We start from the raw sequence: 25,142 nt of genomic DNA on the forward strand, positions 1-25,142 counted from the left end.
ATTGTTTTTTCACCTTTGGAGGAAAAAATTATGTTTCCACTTCACAAAGTCCATAATGAGAGAACACAGGAGAACAGCTATCCTTCATATATTTTTTGGCATTTTTTTTTTGCACTCCTTTTTTCTTCCTTTAAAAAAAAAAAAAAGAGCTGGAAAGATAAGAAAGAATAGGCAGAAATGTAACAGTGTCCACTTCCAAAATCTTGTGAAAACTAAAACGAAACAATGAATACTCAAGGAACACACAAGCTTTTTTCTATAGGCTACATGGGACTTGAATCTGCCTGTGTGAGAACTTGATCAGCTCCAGCCCCAAGCAGGAGGCCCCCCAGCCTACCCGGCTTTGGGCGCTGAAAGGGGGTGACTCTGGGCCAGGCAACTCGCTGACTGACCTCCTGGAGCCACCGGGTGGAAGGTATTATTATTGACTTCCCAGCAAAAATGCCAGTTGTCCTGTAGGAAGGGCCCAACCCCCGCTGACATGGGAACACCACCAAGCCCTTGGACAAGGCCATTTGGCATTGCAGTTAGAGCTGGCCTGGTTGTTCAAAGTTCATCATGGTGAAGGAAGCAGAGGGAAACCAGACAGCAGTAGTGATGCATGAGTATGATGGGCAGTATTGTCACGTCTTCCTAAAAAATGAGATGATGCCACCATGAAGATGTTTCTGTGCTTGTACTCAACTCCAGAAGATAGTCTCTCCCCAGTACGTCAAGTTACCGAAGATAAATTAAATTAATCTACTGTTCTTTGTCACTTCACTGGTATGCCAAACACGCAAATTGATAGAGCATAATATTTGAAATTATCATAAGAACAGATAATAATTACACCTGAGTTTTTAAAAAATAAAAACAAAAGAGAACTGAATGTCATCATTAGGAACAAAGGCTAGGACTAGCCAGATGCAAATATGGACACCAACTCTCTCTGGGCTCAAACTAGTCACTGTCCAAGCTTTGAAACCACCATTGAAAACATTCCTTTCTCTTCCCCATCTCTATCAGGGCCTAATAGAGCACAGGAGAACTGTATGTGAGATTTAATATAGCTTAATATATGTTTACATCTTTTAAAATAAATCAAAATGAAATAAACAGTACAAAGGACCACCCTCCCCCCAAAAAAAGATAGAAAGAGACATACCTTATCTCTCGGTAACTTGAACCAATACACTTACAGAGTATTGCACCTGGACATTATTATAATTATTCTTTCATAGACTAAAGTTTTATAATATGCCTGAACATGCAGCAGTTGATACCTCTAAATTCAATGAATTAATTCCACAGGCCTTGCAGCAAACACTATATACAAAAATCTCAAATGTACAAAAGGCAAAAAGCTTCATTAGTGCCACTTTGCCACTCACAAGTATATATATTTAGGGACAGCTGGGAAATCCACGTGCAACAGTTGGAATGGATTCCATTCCCTGCTAAATCAGTTCAGTAAAATAGATAGTCAAATGACCTCCGGGAAACATATACACAAAGCCACAGAAAACCCTTGGAAATTAAAGAATGTAACACTGTTAGCATATCTACAGGAGGTAACATCACACCCATTAAATAGTGTCCACATGAGTTGCCATTGCATGTCACACAGAAACAAAACTCCGAGTACATCTTGCCACACTGTCAGTTTTCCAACTGAAGTTACTCTTCAGTCTCTTGATACCCTCTGCCTAACCCATGTTTAGCCTCATTCTGCTCATTCCAAAAGCAAATATTTCATATTTAACTTTACACCTTTAATGTTAAAAAACCACGACACAGTAGTACTACCATTTTGTAGAAGTGTGCAAAGATAACACACTGCTGCAGAAAATAAATAGAGTTTATGCTGGGAACTTAGGATGAAACTGGAAAGAGAATTTGGGGGCCAAGTTTTACTAGAACCCCAGGGTCTTGGCCATCAGTGCTGTGGCCTTCGTGTTCAGGCAGAACTTCAATAACGAGGAGCACTGCTTGTTTCCTTTCCTCTCAAATCCGATAGCTCCCATGTGCCACTAAATCATTAATAGCATAAACCTTGGACAATTGGTTTCTCATTGTATATTAGCCCTTTAATATTTACCTGTATTAATACTGGAATTTATTTCTTTTGGCCAATTATAAAGCAAATTTGATAATATATTTTTCAAATGTTATTAGAGTTCAAAACCAAATTTCTTTTTCTACAAAGAGTGTTTTCTTCCATGAGATACATGCTTACACAACTTTGGCATGCCCAAAAGCTAAAACCAAAGCAAGCAAGAATTAGCCATTCCAGAGCAAACCCAAACAGGCAGGCAACCTGTGCATCTCCCAGTCTCTCTCCTTCACGGGCACACCTCGAGGGTGCTCACCCTCATGCTGAGGAAGCCCCAGTCTCTTCTCCGGGGCAGAAGGGTAGAGGTGGCAGGCGGGGGGACTGGAGCGATGAGAAGCAAGAGCTGTCGGGACTCCATGTCTGATAGCAGAGCCAGAGTCGTCTCGTTTGCTTTTATTTTTTCCTTTGCAGTAAAAGAACTGAAGTTGCCTCACTGCCAGGAGCCCCCGAGGAGTGGAATCAGGCTTGCCAACAGACCAAACGCGGCAGTGTGTCCAGCTAACTGCTGACCCAATACGATTCTGCATTACTGGTGAGACAAGAACCAAGAGTGCCTTCTGGTCATCAGGTGGAAGGAGGGAGGAGGTGGCCTGGGGTAAGGGAATGCAATAAATAGAGAGTGAATGAGGGACTGGGGCTCCGGGGAGGAGAAGTAGTTCAAGACCTTCTGAGCCTCCGGAAAATAGGAATCTTCTCGGCACCCCTTCTTGCAGCATCACCAAACTCCACCTGGAGCGGCTTCTTAGGGCATCAGGTCTTCACCAAAGTAGGAGAATCCTTTGAATTCCTCCTGGTTGATCTGCTTCACAATTGCTTCATCTACGAGTGTGAGTACTGGCTCTTCCCGGGTAAAGTCTTGGTCAAAGTTATTGACATCTCTTTTGGTTTTCTGTGAGAAGAAAAGAGAAAGCACTGACTCCAGGCTGACCTTCCTCCCCAGGGCCCCCCACAGGGAGTGGGCATCACACTGACCAGCCTCTCGCCAAAGCGGGTCTCTAGCTACTGAGAGCAGACATAGAGCTGTTCCAATGCGGTAACGATGGATGGCCCCGGACCGGATGACAGAGGACTTGAAGAGGAAGGATGAGTCCAGGTGAGAAGGAAGAAGGGGTGAGAGGGTATGATGGAAAAGCAGGGAAGTGGGATTCCCGTAGACTGTGTGTGTGTGCACGCGTGTGCCCATGTGTTTGTGGATGTGTGTGCACATGTGTGTATGTGTGTGTGTGTGGAGTGCGTGTGTGTGTGTATGTATGTGTGTATATGTGGCGTTTGTCTGGGAGAGTGGGATGCATAGCTCCCAACTCACGCTCCCCCTTCCAGCTTCTGCCCTAACCCTCTGGCTCCATCGAGACCTCCCTTCCTGTGACCCAGGGAACAAACTTGAATCCCCCTCCCACAAAGTCTTCAGTGGTCTTTCTTTCCTACAGGTAGACCCCTAAAACCTTGCCATGTCTGCTCCATATGACATCCTTCCTATAAGTAGGAGGATGGGTAGGGGGCAGGGCCATCTTCTGGGAAGCCTGCCTTGATCCCCACCTGCGCTCACCATCAACCCTATTTTGTGCTCCTATATTATTTCTATTAGTACACTCAACATACTGACTTGCAATGAATTGTTTATACTTTTGTCTCCACCAAAAGCTCCTTAAAGTCTTATTAAACTTTGGGTTCCCAGCAATAAGCATCTACTGAATGAATGAACATGTAAGAAAACCCATCCCTGACTCCCCACCTCAGAAGGACCCATACCCAGTTGGAGGTTCAAGTTCCCAAAATAGGGCTTATGGTTCATGGGGGGGTGGAGGGCAGCCATCTAACAAGTTCTGGTTTTGGAGAAAATCAGGAAGCGTAAATAATGCTCTCTGCCATTAGCGGCTTCCAGGGGAGATGGGAGCCAGTATTCCTGTCTGGAACACACTGTAATGGTTAGAAAAACTTCCTTGGAGAAGTCGGGGCTTGGCTGAGACTTGAAGAATGAGTTATAATCGTGTTGGTAGAGATGGGAGGAAGGCAGCTTGGTAGGGAGAAAGATGGGACAGAGGCAATGGGGCAGGAACAGGAAAGATGTACACTCGGGACAAGGGGTTCCCCAGCTGCCTGGGGCAGAGTCCAGTGGGGGGACAGCAGGAGGTGAGGGTGCAGCCCCACTGCAGAGGCCTTCAGAACCAGGTGCCTCTCCCCCACAGTGCACAGCACATGCTGGGAAGACTGAAGGAGCTTTGGCAATGCTTTTCAGACATGGATTAATTGGTGTTACCCAGGATTAGTGACCTGGATGATGGAATAAATCTTGCTGAAAGACTAGCATTATTATTTGTAGGAGGAATAATATTAATATATGCTATGTTCTGTGGAAACTAGCAACCTAAAAGATGTTAATAAGGAGTCTATATGAAAAAAGTGGTTTTGAGACAAAGCTATATTTTGTACCCTGCTCTTGGAGACTTGTCAGGCACGTTGGCAAATTAAAAGCTCTGAGACATCCTAGAGTCAAGAAACCTGGTTCACTTTGTTAAGGCCAGCCTTCCTCAAACTTGACATCATTTTATTTTTTCTGAATAGTTTCTTAATCTCTCTCCTGGAGCAGAGTTCTGCAGAACATGGTTTGGGAAGTGCTACTTTACAGTTTACAAAGCATTTCACATTCATTTGCTTGTCTGATCATTAGAACAGGCAGGTATTTATTATCCTGATTTCATAGAAGAGGAAACTGGCTCCAAGAGGTTGCTGACTTGCCCAGAGTCACCCAACTAGTTAAGGGCAGAGCCAGAATCAAATCCAGGTCTTAGCATGAGGCCTTCCATGGTGGGGAATGTCTGGAGAGCCAGACACTGGAGAAGTGAGAAGACATAGCAAGGGCCAAATTCAACCAGGAGATGTTATAGGTCAAGCCATTAGTCTAAAAGAAAGTCAGAAAGGCTTGCCAGCAGGCAAGCATGGTAGGAGACGGCTGTGGGTTGGGGACAGAATGGTAACGTGGACTGGGTGAACTCGGCAAGGGACTCTGCTTTCAAATTGCCCCAGATTGCGATCAGAATCAGAAGGACAGCACGGAGCAGAGCTGAGTACTCTTTCCAATCTTTCAGCACTCATCAGTCCTGCTTGGTATCTTCTCTCTGGGCTTGAGCTGCATAGGTCAGTATGTCTCAGAGACCTTGGAAGGGAGACAGAAGGGGAACACAGAAAACCCAAGACTTGGAAACAGGACCTGCAGCTGAAGGATGTGCATGTTGCCCCTTGAGATGGGAAAACTGAGGAGTGGCTTAGTCATCTCTATCAGGAGGGCTGGCCCTGGGCAAGAGGACGATTTGTTCTCCGTCTCCAGTGTGTACAAAGCAAGAGGAAAAGGGGGGCCCTGCATGGAGAGGGACTTCAGAGAGGAACAACAAAGTCCATCCCCACAGTGACGCATGCCGGACACGGGAGGGCTGGTGCCTGGGGAAAGGGTGTGGTGATGCCGCTTCTGAAGATCTCTATCGAAGGAGGGATGGGTTCACTTTGATTGAGGACGGGTTACAGAGTATGGGCCTGTGGTACTTGGAGAAATGAGTCCAGAAGGAGAAGTAAGGTAGGGAGAAGGTGGCAGTGACTTGGGAAGCACTGAGTATCATCCCAGAAGGTGACCAAGGGGCAACTTCAGTGGAGGCAGAGGGGGAAAGGAGCCAGGGGATGGGAGGGGTGGGAGTTGGGTGAAGATGAGAGGCAAGAAATAGGGCAAGAGGGAAACTCAATCTGTAACATCACCCAGTGTGGGCCATGCCCAGGACTCCTGTGTTTTCAGGGCAGTCTCACCTCTTTCCCAACTTCCTCTCACTGGCTACTAATGAGGGGGAGCATGTGTACAGAGAACCTCGGGAAATCTGTAGACGCTCTGGCATTGACTCTCCCTGTCTACCCACCTGTTTGTGCTTCACCTTTCAGTCATTAGTGTCCATTAGTCATGGAAACTGATTTCATTTCCTGAGGTCAACTGGGGCATAGTGACGCAGGTAGATTCTACAGGATGTTCGAATGTCACAACTTGCTGATTGTGTACCTGGGAACCAGGCTCAGTCAACACAGCTGGGATGTCATTCTCAGAGGACCTCGAGGTCCATGGCCGGCTAGTTTGGGGAGCCATCCAGCTCAGCTCTGGGCTTTCCAGGGGTCCCAGAATCATGGGTGGCACTTAAGCAAGTGTGCTATTCTTCCAGAGCTCTACAGAAAGACATATTTGGCTCACCTACCCCCTTAGGCAACCTGGCCCAGGCCCTATTTTCCTTGGAGACACTTGAGGTGCATGTCAGTTACTCATTTCCAATTCAAATAACCAACATCCCCACTATGCACAATTCCTGACTATTAACCTCAGAAGCTTGGGAAGTTTTCCAAAGCAAATATCTCTGAAAACCCCATCCCCTATTAATGGCATATAGGCAGCATAGCATCCTCAAATTTGGAGGGGACTGGGGATTATATCCCTTACTCCCTGATTTTATTCTTTGAAAAGCTGCTGCCTCCCTCACAGAGCAGGCACAAGACTCGACTCCAAGCTTCTGATGGCAATCTCCCAGAGACGCTCCCTGTTTACCTGGATCTTCAGTCATCCCATATGCCTCCCCTAATGTCTAAATGCCAGACTCTTAGCCCACACTGCACAGCCTGAGAGGTGACACCAGGACACGTGGGAGAACTTTCTAACTCTTCAGATCTTATCTCCTCCATGAAGCCCTTCCCACATCCTTTCCCCACACTTATGGGAGGCTGCATGGAGTAGGAGAAAGGGCACTGGCTGACCTCTCATCCTGGTACTGTCCCTTCCTGCTTATGACACTGTGTGAAGTCACTCTTTGAGCCTTGTTCTTTCCATTTATAAAATGGGGGTGGTAACAGGTGCCCTAAGGTTGCCTTGAGGACTAAATGAGATGCCAGATGTTAGGTGCCTCAGTGCAGATCCCGACACATCATGAGCATGCAATAAATGTGAGTTCCTCCCTGCCTCCGAGTCTTAGCACCTGTGTCCCACAGGCACGCATCATGCACAGCTTGGCTGTGTTACCCAACATACTCCATGAGATCTGCCTATCGATGACATGAGCTTCTTGAAGGCAGGGACTGCGTCTTAAGTTTCTCTGTGTGCCTCCAAATCCTGAACTAGTGCTGAGCCAGGGCCTGCCTGGACATCCTAGCGCTTCCTCCAGTGATTGAGATTCTTCTAATGGCGCCTCACTGCTCTTGGGATAAAGTCCCAGGATCTTACACTCACCCACTTCTAAGGCCCTTCAGGATCCTGTCCCTGCCTACCTGCCCAGCTTCATCTCCAGGGCCCTGCTCAGCCATGAAGTTCTCTGCACTTGCTGGCTTCCTCCTGCCTCCAAGCCTTTGCACAGCTAATCCTCCGCCTGGAACACCCTCTCCCCTCCTTGTCTTCCGCCCCATGTCCTCATCACTGAGCTGACTTCTCCTCACCTTTCCCATCTTGGCTTAGATGCTCTTCCTTCAGGAAGCCTTCCTTGTCCCTCCAAGCCTCTCACGGGTGCCCTATAATCTCCCCTAACTCTTATCACAGCACTCATTACACTGGATGTCCTCCTCCTTTCTACTAATCTGGGGCGGGGCCTGGGGTGAACTTGCCATTCCATCCCCTGCCTAGCGCAAGGCCTGGCACAGACCGCGTGCTCAATAAATATCTGCTGAAACAATGAGGGAATGCACGCTCTTGCTGCCACTCTATCTAGAGCCAGGAAAGTGATCTGGGCTCAGGACCAGTGGCAGCTGTTGTGCCAGAGCAGGTTTTTCTTTTGGGGAAGCATAGGTGGAGTGGAGAGAAGGTCTGACTCATGAAGGACCTGAAGCAGGGAAGCCCAGACCATTGCCCCCTGCAGGGCCTGAGAGACAGGTGGGCTTAGGCCTGCTCAATGGCCAGCGGCGGTCAGCTTGGGGCACTAGGGTTCCCTGATTGCTGGTACAAGATAGAAACAGGTTCCACCAGGGTTTAGGAAAATTCCATCAAGACAGATGGACTAAGGGAAGTTAGGGACTTGGTGGGTCTGTCCCTGCCCCGTGCGGTTGGTATTAGGGGAAAACATTCCTATTCCCTTTGGCACACCTCCTGAAACAAGTTAGCTCTTGGATTTGAGAGGTGGGGCTGACCTTGAGGGAAGGGCACATTTCTGGTGTCTGTAGCGGGGAAGTGAGGTAAAATTTACAGAAATACAGTTACAGGTCACTCCAGATCCTTCTGAGAAGCAAAGCCACTGGGCCTGTCTTATAAATCACCCCGAGGCCACCGAGGGCTGGGGGCTCAGCCAGCTGTGGTAGTGTTTGGACCCCAGCGCCGACATGGGTAGGCGCCAGGAACACTTGCTTCCTGTCTGGCTGGCACAATTTTTTCATAGCCCCCACTGTCTTGAAGGCAGCCTTATCTGACTTTATCAGCTTTATCTGAAGTTTATCAGCAGCTTTCAGAGGAGCCAGCGATTTCTGCTTCTGTCTTCATCTGATTACCAGGAGATCAACAGATGACTTTGCTCTAAAGTACCCAGGAAACTCCCCGATCTTACAGGCTGGGGCACGGGGTTGGCTTTCATATGGCCACCTTGCTGGTTCCTGTCCACCTCTTCACCTCTGCCTGGTGTGACAGAAAGAGCATAGGTAGCAGAATGACTGTAAGCCAGGGGTCCCTTGCCCCATGTGTGCGATCAGAACTGGGCAGACATGCTGTTTCCATGTGGTCTCCACGACGCTGGCTTTCCTCCAAGTCCCACATCAGGTTCCAGCTCCCTCTCAAGTCTTCCCTGACACCAGCCTCACCCCATCTCACCCTCCTCCCAGTCCCCATGGCACTTCCTGGATCACACATTTGGTCCCTTCTCCTAATATTTTATGTATGTCCTGTTCTCCTCTCATATCCCGCAAGGTACCTAATGCAAAGCAGGGCACACAGCAGACACTTACTACTCATTTGCTTAAAATAATTTTATTCATTGTAACAGTCAAACCCAAAATTCCTCCTAGCTCTGAAATGTCAATATTCTTATCTAAGCTCTACTTTCCTCTTTTAAATATTCTAAAAGAAAAAGCAGGAATTTAAATAATTAGAATGCTTGCTCAGCACCAACTAACTGGATCTTTACATACACACACATATTCATTATACCCAAACATCCTAATTAAGAGAGTATATGTGTATATGTTTCTATACACATGCTGACATGTGAAGTCAAATGAAATAAGGAATGTATAACTGCATGTTGTCTTGCCTGGCAAAATAATGAAGGTTAGAACAGAATTTCAAGTTTACTATCATTTACCTAGAAATCTCTCTAGACATATTCCTCCATCCCTTTTCCCCCTTTTTAATTTTGTTACCCAGGAATTGGTCATACTTTTGGATTTTCCTTATAAAAACAGAGCAAAATGTATGGAGTTCATCTGGCACTGGGCTGCCCACGGAACCTGTCTTGCTATGATGGTTCCCTACCATTTTTTTTATCCATCTCCTTCTTAGAATGTGGTGGCCAGAGCTGACCTCTTGATTCCTGACTGGGGGGTCTGAGCAATGCCAAGTGCACTAGCATGACCCTCTACTTGGTGGCAACTCTCAAATGAAACCAGTGTCTAAGACAGCATCAATGTTTTACCATTTCTTAAGCAGCTGTGATAAAACATTGACGCTCTTAGTTTTATCAATCCAGTTTAACCCTGTTATGGGTTGAATTGTATCTCCCAAAAAAGATATGTTGAAATTCTAACCCCAAGTACCTCAGAATGTGACTTTATTTGGAAATAAGGTCTTTGAGGATGTAATCAAGTTAAGATGAGGTCATTAGTGTGGGCCGTAATCCAATATGACTGGTGACCTTATAAGAAGGGGAACTTGGACACAGAGACAGACGCACAGAGGAAAGGCCGTGTGAAGAGACACAGGGAGAACACCACGTGGGGGTGGGGTGACGCTGCCACAGGCAAGGAACATCTGGGGCTACCAGAAGCTGTAAGAGGCAAGGAAGGCTTCTTCCCCTACAGGTTTCGGAGGGAGCATGGCCCTGCTGACATCTTGATCAAAGACTTCTAGTCTCCAGATCTGTGAGACAATAAATTTTTGTTGTGCTAAGCCATCTAGTTTGGGGTACTTTGTTATGGTAGTCCTAGGAAACCAATACACACCCCAATCTTATTTTCTGAAATTGATTTTTCGAATCCAAATGTAATTCTTTATATTTAACCTTGATTTCTTCTTATTTTGGTACATATTTCTAGCCTGTTGAGATCATCATAAATAATGATTCTGTAATTTACCTCTCTGAATCTCAGTTTACTTACCCAGAAAGTGGCAATAATGTATATACCTAGTTTGCGGAGGGTTATATGAAAGCATACAAGTAAAGCTCATGTAAACTCTAAAGTACTATGGGAATGTCAAGTTAATTCTGTCATCCATCTTATTTGCCATATCTTTCAGCTTTTTGTCATCCTAAAATTTGATTGGCAGGTCTCCTCTCTAAGAAGATGCATATAGAAATATCGAGTAAGGCAGGATCAGGTGCAGAGCCCTGTGACCTGCCCTCTGCAAACAGCCATCTTGCAAAGCTGACACCCAGTCCTACCAGCGCACTTGGGGGTGTGGTTGTTAGATCCATTGTGAATCAACCAGCCACGGTCCCTTTCTTCATCTTGTTCAGAGGATGGTATCAGAGACTTTCAATTGCTTTGCTGGAATAAAGATACACAATGCCTGGAGCATTTCTCTGGTCTCTTGGTCTCTAAACGAAGTTAATTGGCTCTAAGTGATTACTGATTTCCCCTTAAGTGTCCACAAAGTATCTTCTCACAAAAATTTCTAGAAACTTGCTTTACTAGCATCCATCTCAAAGTATCCTAAATCCTCATTTTCCCTGTTCTTGAATACTTGGAGACTGTTTGCCCATCTCCCATAATTTGGTATCACTGCTCTAGTCCATCAAATCCAAATGACCAAATAGTGGGCATGGTAGATTCTTCATGAATCTAAGATTCATGTAAGATGTAATTCACCTGGGCCTGGAGCAGTGGCTTCTCACAGGAATCAACAGGGAACTTTAAATAATAGTGATGCTGGTCCCACCCCAGAGATTCAGTGTAATTGCTCTGGGATCTGGCCTGGGCATGGGAGTGTTATAGCTCCCAGGTGAGCTTGATTAAATGTAATGGGGTTTCACTTCCCTCAGTGGTTTTTGCCCTAATTGCTGTACTTTGAAGATATTTCTCTTTGGGGAAAAGTTAGAGGCAAAATAACAGCCTTGCTTTTGGTCATCGCTTGGCACGGTGGTTCTGCATCCTGCCTGTGCATCAAAAGCAAACAAGCAGCTATGTGGACACTTGGGCCTCATCACAGACCTCATGGACTGGAACCTCCAGGAGTGGGGCCCAGGCCTCTGCATTTTTTCAAAGCTCCATGAGTGATTCTGATGTGCAGCCTGGTGGAGTCCCTCTTGCAAAGGAGCAGTGAGTCTCTTTCCTCCTTCTTTGTCTTAGTGGTTTCAAAAGGCTCTTTTGTTGTCTAAAAGCCTACTTAGGGGCCTAAGGTTGTTCTGGATTTAGCTTCCTCTCAAGTTCACGCTCTATACTGGCATCCTTCTCAGTTTCATGTCCTTTTGTACTTATTTGATATTGGTCTTTATAAAATTGGGACATCCGAGAGCTCACTGGTGAACCACACTGGCTTCTTCAGATGCCACCCTCCGAGAGGCAGTGTAGCTTAGCGGTTTAGCATGCATGCTCTGCAGCCAGACTGCCTGGATTCCATTCCTAGGTCTCCCAAACTCTGTGGCCTTGGGCAAATTATATAGTCACTCTCTATATAGCCTCAGTTTTCTCATCCATAAAATGGAGATATTAGTAGTCCTCTCCATAATTTGTTATAAGGATTAAATTAAATAAGACACATAAGAGGTGGGAACTGTACATGGCATAGAGTCAATGTGAATTATTAGCATTGCTTCTCCATCAATATTTATCACAACCGTATGATTAGAACAAACAGCACTGTCTTTGGGATGATCCTTGGGTGAAATTTCTCCTTGACCTTGGTTCATAGAATCATCGTCTCACCGGGGAACCCGTGTGCCTTCAGCTCCCACACACTCCAAAATCTAGAACTAGCCCATCTTCACTCAAAAGCTAACAGCCAAATGTGTGACACACTAAAAGAACCTTCCTGATTCTTTTTTGCTTTCCTACTCTTGTTTCCTTTCCTCCTTTTCACTGACATTACATTTATAATATGTACTTTATACATCCTGACGAGCCATCTTTAAACTTTCTGGAATAAAGCAAGATAGGAAAAACAAAACAGAAGAAAGAAAGAGGACGATTTGACTTTTAGCACTGCTGGCTGTGACATCATATCTGTTTTTCTCTGCAATGAGTGGGGTTTGTGTGTGTGAACAAAGTCACAAAGATCAGGGGGTGCCTGGAGGCCACAGGGGGCCGTGGAGATGGGGGCAAAGAGGCATCACGCGCCTCACTGCTTGATGCTCTCTTCAGGAACCCAGGGTTCCCAGGTCTTCTGAATTTCCAAGAGATGCTCCAGATACATTTTCATGTTATATCTCCCAATCTTTCAATGTTGCCAACTAATTCAACATTTAAAAAAAAAATGGGAGCCTCGCCGAATAGGTCGCACGATCCTCCAACTTGTAACCTCTACTCTATTTAGTCAAGCTGCCGCCATCTTTTAGGGGAGAAGAAAGTGAAGAGCCATTTGCTTTTTAAGCACGAATGATTAGCTTTATGGCATTTAAAAATGGAAAGCCACTTGGGTCCCGGCCATTCTCTGGCCCAAAGGAGTGGGTCATGGCAGCGTGGTGGCCTCTGTCACTGGTATGCAGAGATGAGGAGCCACCCAAGCTTCAGGTGGTGGCCTCAAATGCCCCCTCCACTATAATCCAGTCTGCCACCTCCTGTCTAAACCACTTCGGAGGGAAAGTTGCTTCACTCCTGAGGCAGTCTGTATACATATTTTTAAAACTGGACCAAGTCCCCCAGACTACCAGGCATTCTGGACAAACAACCACAGCCGAATTCTGTCAAATCAGCTGTTTGATGGAATTCTACTTTCTCCTTGTCCCCTTGTTATTGTTTGTTGGACTATAAAAATTTATATATTTTTACAAATTCCATTTGAAGAGTTACTTTGGAAACTCCTATTAGCCAACACCCACCTCCTCCCCCACACCCAGCAAATATTTCAGTGTTCAAATGAGTTCAGCGAGCTACAATTTGTCTATGAATTGGCTGGGGTCTATGGACTCAGCTCTCTGGGATCTCCACTACAGGGGAGGGCGGGTATCCCGATTATAAAGAAGTTGCTACCAAACTTCGAACACTTGTCACGATTCTTTTTAAACAAAACTTTAGGGCAGCCATGTGAAGGTTGGGAAGGTTGGAAGGAAGCGCCAGTTTAGAAACCTAGAAAGAAAGGAGGGCCCAAGACATAACTCCCTGGTATCCCCTGTTCCCACAGAAGCAGGGAACAGGGTCCTCATCTGCCCTTGGTAAAGTGGGGAGCTTTTCAATGTGATTTTGAAAGTGCTTGATTTTCAAGTTGCTTCTATCTCTAAATTCTGTGGCTCAATCATTTTAAGAAAAAGTAAAGTATTTGAAACAAGCCTTCTTAACATGGGTTCCCACTGCTAGAGCAGGGGTGGCAAATTGTACTGTGAAGGGCCAGATAGTATGTATTTTAGGCTTTGTGGGCCATTGGTCTCCGTCACAACCTCTCCACTCTGCTGTCGTGGCACAAAGCAGCTGTGGACAAGAAGTACATGAATGAGCATGGCGGCGTTCCAGTGAAACTTTATTTATGGACACTGACATTCGAACTTCATACAGTGCTCATGTGTCATGAAACATTCTCCTTCAACCATTTAAGAAAAATGTAAAAACCATTCTTACTTCGAGGGCTGCACAAAAAGAAGCAATGGGCTGGATTTGGCCAGAGGGCCAGAGTTTGCCAACCCTGCACGAGTTAGGGGGGTGTCAAGGCTTCCACGAACCTCGTAATGTATAGTCCAGCATGGTGTGTGTATGCACACATTTGGATTTTCCTGGAGAGAGTTCACTGAGTCAGAGTTTCCAAGAGGTGGTGACTTCACTGCTAAGTTAAGAACCGCAGATTTAAGTTTCCCCTCATACAAAGCCTGAATTTCTCAGCGGTACAGTAACTCTCTCTGAGGAACCCACATGGAGCAGAAAGCCCTGAGGAACATTCTCAGGACCGGAAATGGCCCCTTTGGCTTAAGTCCCTCAGACCGTGGGGGTCCCCAGCACAGGGTGTTCCCTCTAGCCTGTTCAGTGCTCGGCGGGAAGGCTGGAAGTGTCCCTTACAAAAATGGTTGGGAAAAGTCTCCTGGACACAGACTGTATACCTAAGGCTTTTTCCAGGGGGGACTTTTGAGACTAGCTGAAACCATCTGTCTCAAAGCTTTAGCTCCACAGACACAGCATGTCATCATTCCTTTTAGGGAAGGAGGCATTTCTGGACAGCTCTGAAGGGCGGCACTTACACTCGCTTCCTCAAACCCACCCCGCACACCACCCTCCCTAGCCTGCCCAGGTCCACACGTATGCACACCTTGGGCTGTGACTATTTGACTCTAAAATTTGGTAACAAAAGGATAAAGCATGCGTGCCAAGAGTCATTTTGGGCCATGTGATTATGGACGAGTCCTCACTGTCTGTACAGAGCACGCTGGCCCTTGATGATATCCAGTTTGGAATTTATAAACAGCCTCGAGGTGTCTCTAAGTGCCCCATGATCTTGGCTCTCCCGCGAGGCAGGCAGTGTCTCCGGGTGAGTAGGGCCTGCTCCATCTTTCATCACCAGCAGTGCTCAGCTCACAATCTGGGCCTTCCCAGCTCCTGGTTAATTAAATGGACCATGCTGAGTCCCAGAGAATGGCAGAAAGCAGTAGCTTTTCTCATGCAGGTGGACCCCTCATCCTCCAAGACCAGAGATGAGAGTAAAGGAAGGCTCATTTCCCTCTCAAATGCTGCAAAGGAGCTCTGAAACCATTCCAAGGCCACAAGGCCTCCATTCTGCCACTAAAGAAAAGGGCCTGTCGCTGCCGTGTGGGAAAGGAATACCCCTTCCTGGGGAACCATCCCCAAACCACGTGGGTCCCTCTCATACACTTCGATCGCCCTGAGCCTCCCTTTCCTGGCACTCCTTGTAACTGGGGCTGAATAATGACTTATTTGGTAACTGTCGTCTCCACTAGGCTGGAAGCTCCACTTGGGTGTCTGTCTTGTATTTCTAGCACCGACACGGAGCTTGGCACAGCCTCAGTTTCATCATGTGAAACACATAAGAGCTCACGGACGGAGACCTTTCCAGGTTCTGGGCACTGCCCTAAGGGCTGTCAGCCTGACTCATTTAACCTTACAGCCACCCTAGAGAGGGGCGAGCGCTGTGCAACCCTATTGCAGAGAGGAAGCAACAGCTTGCCCGAGGTGCGCCAGGGAGAGGTGGAGCCAGGACTGAATTCAGCCTGTTCTGACCCCAGGCCAGTGTCCCTGGCGTGTGCCGTCCTGCCTCCCACGGAGAGGCGTCAATGAGGTCATGTGCAAAGGGCTGAAGCACTGAGCCCAGCACAGGCCGCCAGTTCCCACCAATAGTGTTGTTGCTGTGTTACAGACAAACAAAAACCTGCATTCCACCCTGCACCCCTCACAGTGCATGATGCCCCCACCCCCACTACGCCTTTCGGGATCACTTCTTAGACATCAGGGGTGAAGAGGGGCACAGCCTTGGAAATGTTTTATTATGACCCCCAACAATAAGAAATACATTTTATATATGACCTAGTGCACAGCACCTCATTCCGCCACCCCCTGAAGATTTAGCAAGCTGTCCTTCACTACACATGATGCAGTCTGTGTTCTAGTCTAATATTCTACTTTGTTCTACCCCACCCTTCCTATCCTACCCTTCAATAAAATTTTTTTCTGCACCTGACCCACTAAATTGATTTTACAACCCACTGCTGGGTAGACCCCGGAATAGTGTAAAGGGGCACTCCGTAGGAGTGCCTGGGACTGAAAATATGTAGGCAACACCGTGCGGATATCCAGGAATCTGAAGCTGAGAAGGAGACAGCGCCCTGTCCTGCCTGCCGCGGCTTGCCCGAGGCCTGAGCCCCGTCAGCCAGGCTCCGCAGCGAGCTGGCCCCACGCAGCAGGACGTGCAGCAGCAGGACCTGTGCTGGGATGGACCAGGCGCCTGCTCTCCAGCTGAAAGCGGGCAGACGCACAGCAGCAAACCTGGCCCCACTCTTCTAATTGTAGGGCCCTTTCTCATTTCTCATTCACTTTTCAAGGCAGTGTCGTTATTGACAGCTGTTGGGGTTTAGCTATTCCAGGGATATTTGTGGTACCCAAAGAAGAAACGTTCCAATCTGGTCCTGGCCAAAGCCCTGTTTCTCCACTCACCAACATTTTCCCCCCTTACTTACGAAAATGTTCTAGATAGAGATCAGTTCTCTTCGCCCAGTATTTATTATTGCTCTGCCTGCTGGCTTTGTAAACACTCTAAAACGTGCCTCTCAAGTCCAGATGAGGTCACCCACCTTCCTTTACCATTCAACAATTTCAGGTTTCCTAATGCAGGATCTTATCACCTCAAATTCCCAGGCATAGACTGGAATAGATCTTGGGCCATAAAAGGTGAGAGAAGAGCATTTAGAGATGGAGCTAAGAGAGAAACATTCTCCGGAAAAACATTGTCGATCTACAGAATTCATTCATTCATTCCTCAAATATATACTGAAGACCTACTATGTGCCAGGAATTGTTGCTGAGAATGCAGCTGTGAATAAGGGAGATAAAAATCCCTCCCTTCACAGATTAACCAGAGGTTGCTAATTGTTGATGTTGGGTGATAGACACATTGCGATTCTCTCTACTTTTCTCTCTACTTTTGTATATGTTTGAAATTTTCCATAATAAAAAGTTAAAGATATAATTCCAAAATCTCAAACACATGACGCTGAGTGAAAGAAGCCAGATACAAAAGAGTACATCCTACATGGCTCCATATATACGAAACTCTATAAAAGACAAACCCTCTCTCTAGTGACAGAAAGCAGATCAGGAATTGGCTGTGGCAAAGGGCGCCTGGGAACTGTTAGGGGGACAGAGATGTTCTATGTATTCATTGTGCTGGTGGTTACATGGGTGTACCCGTTTGTTAAAACGCATCAAATGAACACGTTAAACAGGTGAATTTTATTCTATATAAATTTTATTACAATAAATCGGATTTAAAAACCCCACAAATCCCTGCCCACATGGAGCATGTTTACGTGGAGTGGCTGGGGCTGGAAGAAATCTTAGGGATTACGTAAATCCCTCATTTTACAGGAAGGGAGCAGAGAGAGTCAGTGACTTGCTATGGGTCTCACAGATACTAACAGCAGGACCAGCACCCAGCTCTGTCCAGTGTTTTCCTCTTAGCTCACTGCCTGTGACACAGGGTGGGGGCTAAATTCTGGAATCCCATGTTTTGGGGTCACTGTATTCTGAATCATTGGGTGGAACACCCACACCCCAGGTACCTGGGTACCTGTAGCCTGAATCTGCTATGCATCCCCAGGAAGACCACAAATCTTATTGTTTCCAAACACCATCTGAGATGCCAGGAGGAGGAGGCAGGAGTCTGGCTGAAGCTCCACGTCAAGGTCTGGTTTATTTCCCAAGTTATCGCAGTTGATAAGCCCCACTCTGGCTTATCTTCTCATCTCCCTACTTATGGCAAGTATCATATTTCACTGTCCCAGCCACTCGCAACTCTCTTCCACACCCAGCTGGGCTCACACACCTGAAATACTCCAACAACATCCATGCTCTGTGTTCCAAGGAAATCCCTTTCAAGGTGGAGTAGGTCCCAGGAAGGAGTAGCCAGAATAACATGGAGGGTCAGTGGGCTGCATGCTCGTGGGCCAGGCCTTCTCACTTTGAACAGACTGAGGTTGACGTGGAACCTTAACAAACCTTCGTAAACTTAATGTGTGTTTGTTAAATCCCAGAATTCTAGAATAATGTTTGAATGTCAAGTTTAGACCAAATTCAATTCTATTACCATCCCATGCCCCAGCACAAACAATGGGAAGAAAACAGGACACCAATCCCCTCAGAAGCAAAACGGGGTTTCCAAGAGCTTCTTTCTCCCTGACTGATGTGTCCCTGGAGATTCAAGGTCCTGGATTGGAGGTTGGTGTGGGCGGAGGGAACCCTGTCAGCTTGCAAAACGTCTCTAGGTGCCTGCCTGCACCCTTCAAAGAGCAAATGCTGCCTTGAAAGCTGGAGGACCCAGCCCCCTCCATGGGGAAGGTTTGAGGTTCTTTCTGCTTTTTTCAAAGCAAATTAACCAGCCTCTGACCACTGCCCCTCCACTCCTGGCTGCCAGATCACCATTTAGCCTTCTCTGCAGAGACAGGCAGGAGGGCACTGCTCATCCGGCAACATGGCCGCACCTGGACAGGATCTTCTCCCAGACTGCAGGTGGGAAGTGGCTTCTGTGACCCACAGAGGCTCTGCTCTTGGCCTTTTTGGGAGGCCTCTTCTTCATGCAGTATCTTCCCCTTTGTCTTCTAACCTCGAGAGGCAAACCTCAAGACACCCCTCCCAAAGTCAAGTGCTAGATTTTACCTTAATGCCTAGTATTCCTTCATATTTCAGTTTCCTCCTACCATCTAAACTCCTCACAGTGGTGACATTGTGAGGGTAGGGGATTCTTTCCTTCCTTATGTCAACCTTCCCCTCCAGGGCTTCACAGAGAGCACCAAGTACATGTTCAATAAACACCCGTTGAATAGAGCTGATCTGAATCCTGCCTTTCCCTTCTCCCTTTCAGGCCTTTTCCCAGGTAGTTCTCTCTTCCTAACCCTTCCTGGCTCTCTGCCAAGATCCAGCCCCTCTAGAGAACCTTCCCTGATGGTTCCTGCTCTTTCCTCCTTCAATCAGGGGCAGCCCAGTAGGTCCCATGCTCCCAGGCAGGCTGTGTGTGTTACCTCCAGGCCTAGTGGGGCAGAGAGGAGATTAAATTCAACACACACTAGTTTGACAAACTTGTGAAGGCAAATCCCAACATAACAACTATTAAGTCATGAATGACAACTTCAGAGCATCTAGAAATGCCCAGCCCAGCCTAGCCCAGCCCAGGGCTCCAATCCCTCCCTGGGGTTGGAGGTGGGGGTGGGAAGACCAAAGTGCTATGCGGGTCGGCCCTCTGCCCTACGCCGCAGAAATGCCCCTGCAATCAGAATTCTCAGATGGAGAAATGTCTTGTGCAGAGTCAAAGATGCCCCACAGAGGCGTTTAGCTGAGAAATACTTGGGAACCTGCTGGGCTAGCATGGGGTCCTGGGGGACTGCTACCACTTCAGGGCTGGGCACCAAGAGCCACACATACGATGCTGAGAAGGCAGGCAGGAGAAGTAAAGGTGGTGAGCAAATTCACAGAATAAAAGGGGGGGCAGATACTGTGGGAAATTGGGGTGCTACCCCAAGGGGCATAAGGGCTGGGAAACGTTGGTATCTGGGGTGAATCACTGCCCTGCAGCACTTCCCTCTGGTACTCCCCCAGCTCAGACTGGGGGCCGTGCCAGAACTCTCCGGCAGAGTCTGAATTGTGTGATTTGCCGCTCTTCAAACACCTTTCTGCCCTGTAATGGCTGCTTCTCTGACTGCGTGGTGTTATCCCCCATCTGAACTCCTGCCTCCTCCACCTCTTTGGAATGAGAATATGGTCCAGTCCAGCCTCCCTCAGCTTAGACCCCCACTGTCTCCATCACAATCAGCATCAGCACCATCCCAGGTGCTCACTGTACATCAAGGACTGTCCTAATCCATTCACATAAATAGGTTTTTTACTCCTCACAGTAATTCAGTGTGGTAGGTATTATTAACCCCACTCTATGGATCCACAGACTGAGACTCAGAGAGATGAGATGACTCTCTCAAGATCCTACAGCCCAAACGGGAACCTGGTTGCATCTGACTCCAAAGCCCAGCCTCCAAATGTCACCTTGTTCCTGCATCCTGAACTCTTGATTCTTGGAGTCTTGGGATGAGAGGAAGAGGGGCTTTAACAGGTGAGTGGGAGATAGTGAATGGAGAGAGAGGAACTAACATTTGCTGAGAATCTACAGAATGCAAAGCATCTTAGGTTTGTTATCTAATCCTAGTAATAATTCTATGAGGGGTATTCTCATCCCCATTTTACAGATAAGGAGATCAGGGCTCAAGGAGGCCAGAGGTCCGGGGGGTGTGAAGTGAATTCCGAGGTTCACATGGCTACCCTGTGATAGCAATTTTATTCCAACCCAAGTCTCTCTGAGGTCAAAGCCAGTACCTTGTCCACTGTACCATGCCACCACCTGGGCCAACTACCAAAAACAGGTTCCTGGCCTTTTCTTACACCTTCCAGCCCTGTGCCAGAGTCCTGGCTCTTGGAGGGACCTTGCAGCCTCTTGGATGCTAAAGACTCTCCCTATGGCATGGACAGCCCAGGGGGATGTCCTAACTGACGGGCTGCAGGAACCAGCTGGTCCCCGTTCCTGATCTGCCAGGTGGAGGACAGCCTCTAATGGTCACCTGGGCTCTGTCTTCATGGTCCACGCCACTAGGTGGTCCCTGGGTAGGTGGGCTAGCTTTAGGGGAAGGGGTTGCCTGTTTAGTAGGGCTCCTCCTCAGGCTGCTAGGGTAGTGAGGGTGTGAGGGTCTTAAGCCCACTTCCCAGTTTTCTCTCAGCACAGCCCAGTCATGCAGGAGCATGCAGGAAAGGCCTCCCTTGGGAGTCCTGCCATGCAGTGTGGATGGCTAGATGGAAACAAATCATGAGGTTGAAGGGGCCTCCATGTCACCGGGCCTGAGGGCTCACCTACCTGGAGAGACTCCCCACTCTGGAGGCCTTACCTTAAAGAGGGACATTCACACTGAAGCAAACTTGAAAAGAGAGAACACGTACACAAAGAGAAGTTTACTTGGCCAGCATTTCCCTCCTCGCCTTTGGCTTTCACTAAGGACAGACAGCTAGCTCTCTGGGGAGGCAGAGCTCTCTCTCCTCCACCGGCTTCCCCCCTTCCAGCACTGAAGCCCTGGGAGCCATGATCTCAGATCCTAATGCTCTTTGGGGGAAGGGAGGGGTATGGAGGAGGGAAGCTAGGTGTGAGCAAAATACCTCCAAGATCTGCAAGGTCAGAAGATGCCCTTCAACCACACCATACACATCACTTCTGCCCTCTGTGGTCACAAAAGAAGGCAAGCTCACCAGTAACACAAAAGCTAGATGTGCTACTTTCATTGGCAACTAGATGATGCTACCATCTTGGAACCAAATCCCCAGTGGGATAGACCAATGAATTCTATGCTTGGAGATTTTTTCCAGCATCCAAGGCCTTGGCTCCAGCCTTGCTGGCTTTTCTATTTCTATTCCCTCACCCACCCACTTCTGGGGCGTCTGCCATCCACTCTGGATGCCCTTGCTCTGAAGCAAGCCAACTCCAGAAAACTGATTTGAGTACATGATGGCACAAAGTCTTTGGTTTGGTGTTGATAGTACATCGCTTGCGCAAAATCAGTTGAGTACGTGGGTGGATAGAGGATGGACAGGAGGAGTATAAAAGGAAAACTGAAAGAGAGAGAATATACAGGATAGCTGGAGACAAACGAGAGGAGAATCTCCACACTGAAGCAGAGGCCACTGAAACATGTCCTGGGTAAGGGTTAGTGCAAAGGGGCGTAAACCTGAAGGCAGCAAACCCAGTCACACTAATGACAGCTGGTGAGTCAGGGCAGGGGTTAGACAGGGAGGCTCAGGCGCCAGGGAGCAAAAATCGCAGCTCAGCAAAAATCTCAAGAAGGCAAAGGCCTGGAGGGGACAGCAGCCAATCGAGGAATGCAACGGAACCTGACCAGAGGCCAAATTCCAGCTATGAATCTGGACAATCTCCTTGGTAATATCTTCAGGGGGCGAGGAGGGGATGAGAATTGGGCCTGGGACCTGTTCCCCCACTGTATCCTCAGCCCCTATAGGGGTGATCCAGGGACCCCAGCCTCTACCTGAGCCAGCCTGGGTAGAGTGCAGGCCCACTGTGCCCACTGGCAGGTTCTGCCACGGAGGAGTTCCGCCCATGCAGTGGGAGTGGGGATGGTCGGGAGCTCTGAAAAACATGCCACTACACCTTGGCTCTTCTTAAGTCCTACACTGGATGACATGACCTCGCCCAGCCTCATCTCCAGCACCTACCACCAGATAAAATGAATTCCTTCCTGAATCAGACAGGCAGGATGCCCCCCAGGGGCCTCAGATTTAGTACGGCCAGCTGAGGAATGGGACAGTAGCTATTCAGCAGGTTTCTGGGGATTGGTGGCATTCTGGTGTGATGTCAATGGGTCCTGTGTGCAAATGGAGCTAGCCCAAGACAGAAAAGACCTGATGTTCCCTCACAGGCCCCAGGCCCTTAACTGAACGCCCTGGGGATCTTCAGCCCTACGAGATTAAGGGAGTCTGTGCATCTGGTTTCCTTGTCTGCTAAACCACATGCCCAGTGTCTCCTTGAAGCCACCACCAAATTGCAAGGTTGGTGATTGCCTGTAGACTTGTCCCTTCCCTTCTCACAGCGTCTTTCCTTTGATTCAGAGTCTGTCCCTAAGATCCAAGAACCTCACACTGACCCTGGCTGCTTGCAAGCCACCATCCTGGCCACTTCGTCCCAATACCAGGATCCAAACCAGGTTTCCTTCCTCATTCTGTCAAAACCTTGCTTTCCCAATTCTTCTCAGAAGGCACTTGATGTGTCATCAAGTCATGTGACACCTTAAGCCCTGTCTTGGGATGGAACTCCCTGCCCCACGAACAGAAGACGACTTCTGTGGGACCATACCTCAGCTTCCCAGTGTCTCTCCAATGACCTCTTGTGGGTGGCCATCTATTTTGCCTGTGGGTAAGGCAGACCCTGCCTATGGAGCACAGAGGCATCCTCATTGCTGATACCTGAGCCAGGCAGGCACCCACACCCCCAGGATTAACCCTGAGTCGGTTAGAGGTGGAGAGACAGCTTATAAAAACCTTGTATGTTTTTGCATTGGTCCTGCAAGGCTTTCAGAGATGAGAAATACAGTATATTCATCATTTCGGGGAGCTTTAATTCAACTTAAAATTTGTTTCTGCTACACACCAGCCCACAGATGACTCATGGTGGTGCCATCAACATTTTTCAGAAAACAGTTTTCAATTTAGGAACAGATTTGGGACACCTTTCCATCCTGATAACTGGATGTGAACTGTCATTTTCTTTTCCAATTTTGATATTTCTCCAGAGAGAAATCTCTAGTCCCAAGAATATAAATGTGGTCAGATATTAAATAAATTGAATACATCTTTAAAGACCTGTAGCTGAGAACTCTGCAAGGATTAACATTATTTGGCTCAAAATGTGACCAGAAACCCCTCTTGCACAATATAAGTTTCCCTTTTTATCCTTCCTTCTTTCAGATGTTTTAATTCTCTCCTCCAAACTGAATTTAAACCAACCTAATAAACTCCCTCTCTCCTGACCCCCAACAGTGTCCAGGGTAACTCTGGAGGTCTGTGGGGGGCGAGTAGGAACATGCACAGAAGATGATTTCCAAGGCAATGATGAAGTCAGTCTTTAGGAAGGCTGACTAAGACAGTTTTGAAATTGGTGGGAGCTCCTAGACGGTCCCTGCCCTTTCTCTTCGCCATCCTCTCAGGGGGTGGTAAGGCCCCCGGAAGCCGACTTGAGACCTTCAGCAAAGGAAGCAAGCAGAGTCCTGCCCTTTGGTCCCGGTGTGGGGGGACGACACACTCTCGAGAGGCCCAAGGAAGGGAAGCATGGGTCCTTGTACTCAGGTAGAGACAGAGTCCCACCTGACGCCTAGGTGGGCCTGACCCCCTGACCCAGGAATGTACTTCACTGTTGGTTCCTGGGGGCCCCCTCACACTCCGGCCCCCAGAGCACCTGCAGGCCTGGCCTGGGACAGCTTTACGGGATCCTTGCCTGTCTGGGCCAAAGCCAGGCCTGCGCACTAGTGGACTGGGTCACGTGCTTGCCTCCTGATTCATTCTTCACTCTTCCCTTTCCTCTGTGTCTGGTTCCTTCCCTATCCCTCAGGCCCACAGAAACTTCACACCTGTTCTCCGCCCTCGCCTCACTCTGGGTAAGCCAGGGACTGCTCAGACCGTCACTCCTCCCAGGTCTGCACTTCCATCAGAGTTCAGACTAGAGGGTGGAAGCCCCTGTGAGGAACCCTTGGGATTGTTGGGGCCTTGGGAAGGGCTTTTGGAGACCAGAGCTTCTCGGGGCTCCTGAAATCTCAGAGCGCTCTCCTTCGCTGGATTTGAGCAATGCTCTGCCACCCCGTCTACTCCTGTGGGAGACAGTTCTCCATGAGTCCATACTGGCAGACTTCCTGTGCCTTTTATCATAAGATCTTCCCTAATTCCCTGCCTCCATGTGGCCTCTCAGCAAAGACTCCCTGCCTGCCTCTGCCCCACCCCACGCCCTCTCACCCCTGCACACCCCTTGCTGATGGTCCCCGGGGGCTTTCCTGTCCTCTCCACCCTGCACCCTGCTCCTCCAGCCCTACCCCAGCCCTCTGCAAGCTGAGCTGTAAGTCATCTTGTCGACCTGGCATCTAGATTGAAGTGACATTTTGCAGCCCTACCTGGCTGATCAGTCCCTGCTCTCGTCCTGGGTTCCTGTCTGTTGGGCCTGGATTCTTTACCTAGCTCTACTTCCCAGTTTTCTTTGCGTTGACGAACTTCGATTAAACCTAAATTAACATTTCACTCTCAGATCTGAGACTTTAGTTTCTTCTCCTCCCCTGCCTGGCCTCTGGTTTCCTGCTTCCCTGCACTTTGTCAGGGGCAGTTGATCTTGTCCTTATAGACCACCAGCAGAGAACGTCAGGCAGGCCGGCTTGTGCACGAGCCCTGTCCCAAATCCACAGCACGGGGCTGGCACGGCAGGCTCCAGAGCCATGGGGAAGATGGCAGGGGTAGG

At 48.1% G+C, this 25,142-nt stretch overlaps 1 protein-coding gene across 2 annotated transcripts in view; it reads right to left on the bottom strand.

Moving 5' to 3' along the window:
- The window catches only part of PRKCE (protein kinase C epsilon), a 488,396-nt gene that overhangs the window by 281 nt on the left and 462,973 nt on the right, over positions 1-25,142 (bottom strand). For both annotated transcript variants that reach the window (XM_058551312.1, XM_058551311.1), the window contains one exon: positions 1-2,984. This exon is cut by the window's left edge and continues 281 nt beyond it. In XM_058551312.1, coding sequence (XP_058407295.1) covers positions 2,838-2,984 — 147 coding nt within the window. In that variant the 3' untranslated portion in view covers positions 1-2,837. The remainder of the gene's footprint in view (positions 2,985-25,142) is intronic.

The sequence above is a fragment of the Diceros bicornis genome, chromosome 12 (assembly GCF_020826845.1).
Source record: "Diceros bicornis minor isolate mBicDic1 chromosome 12, mDicBic1.mat.cur, whole genome shotgun sequence".
NCBI classification, from domain to species: Eukaryota; Metazoa; Chordata; class Mammalia; order Perissodactyla; family Rhinocerotidae; genus Diceros; species Diceros bicornis.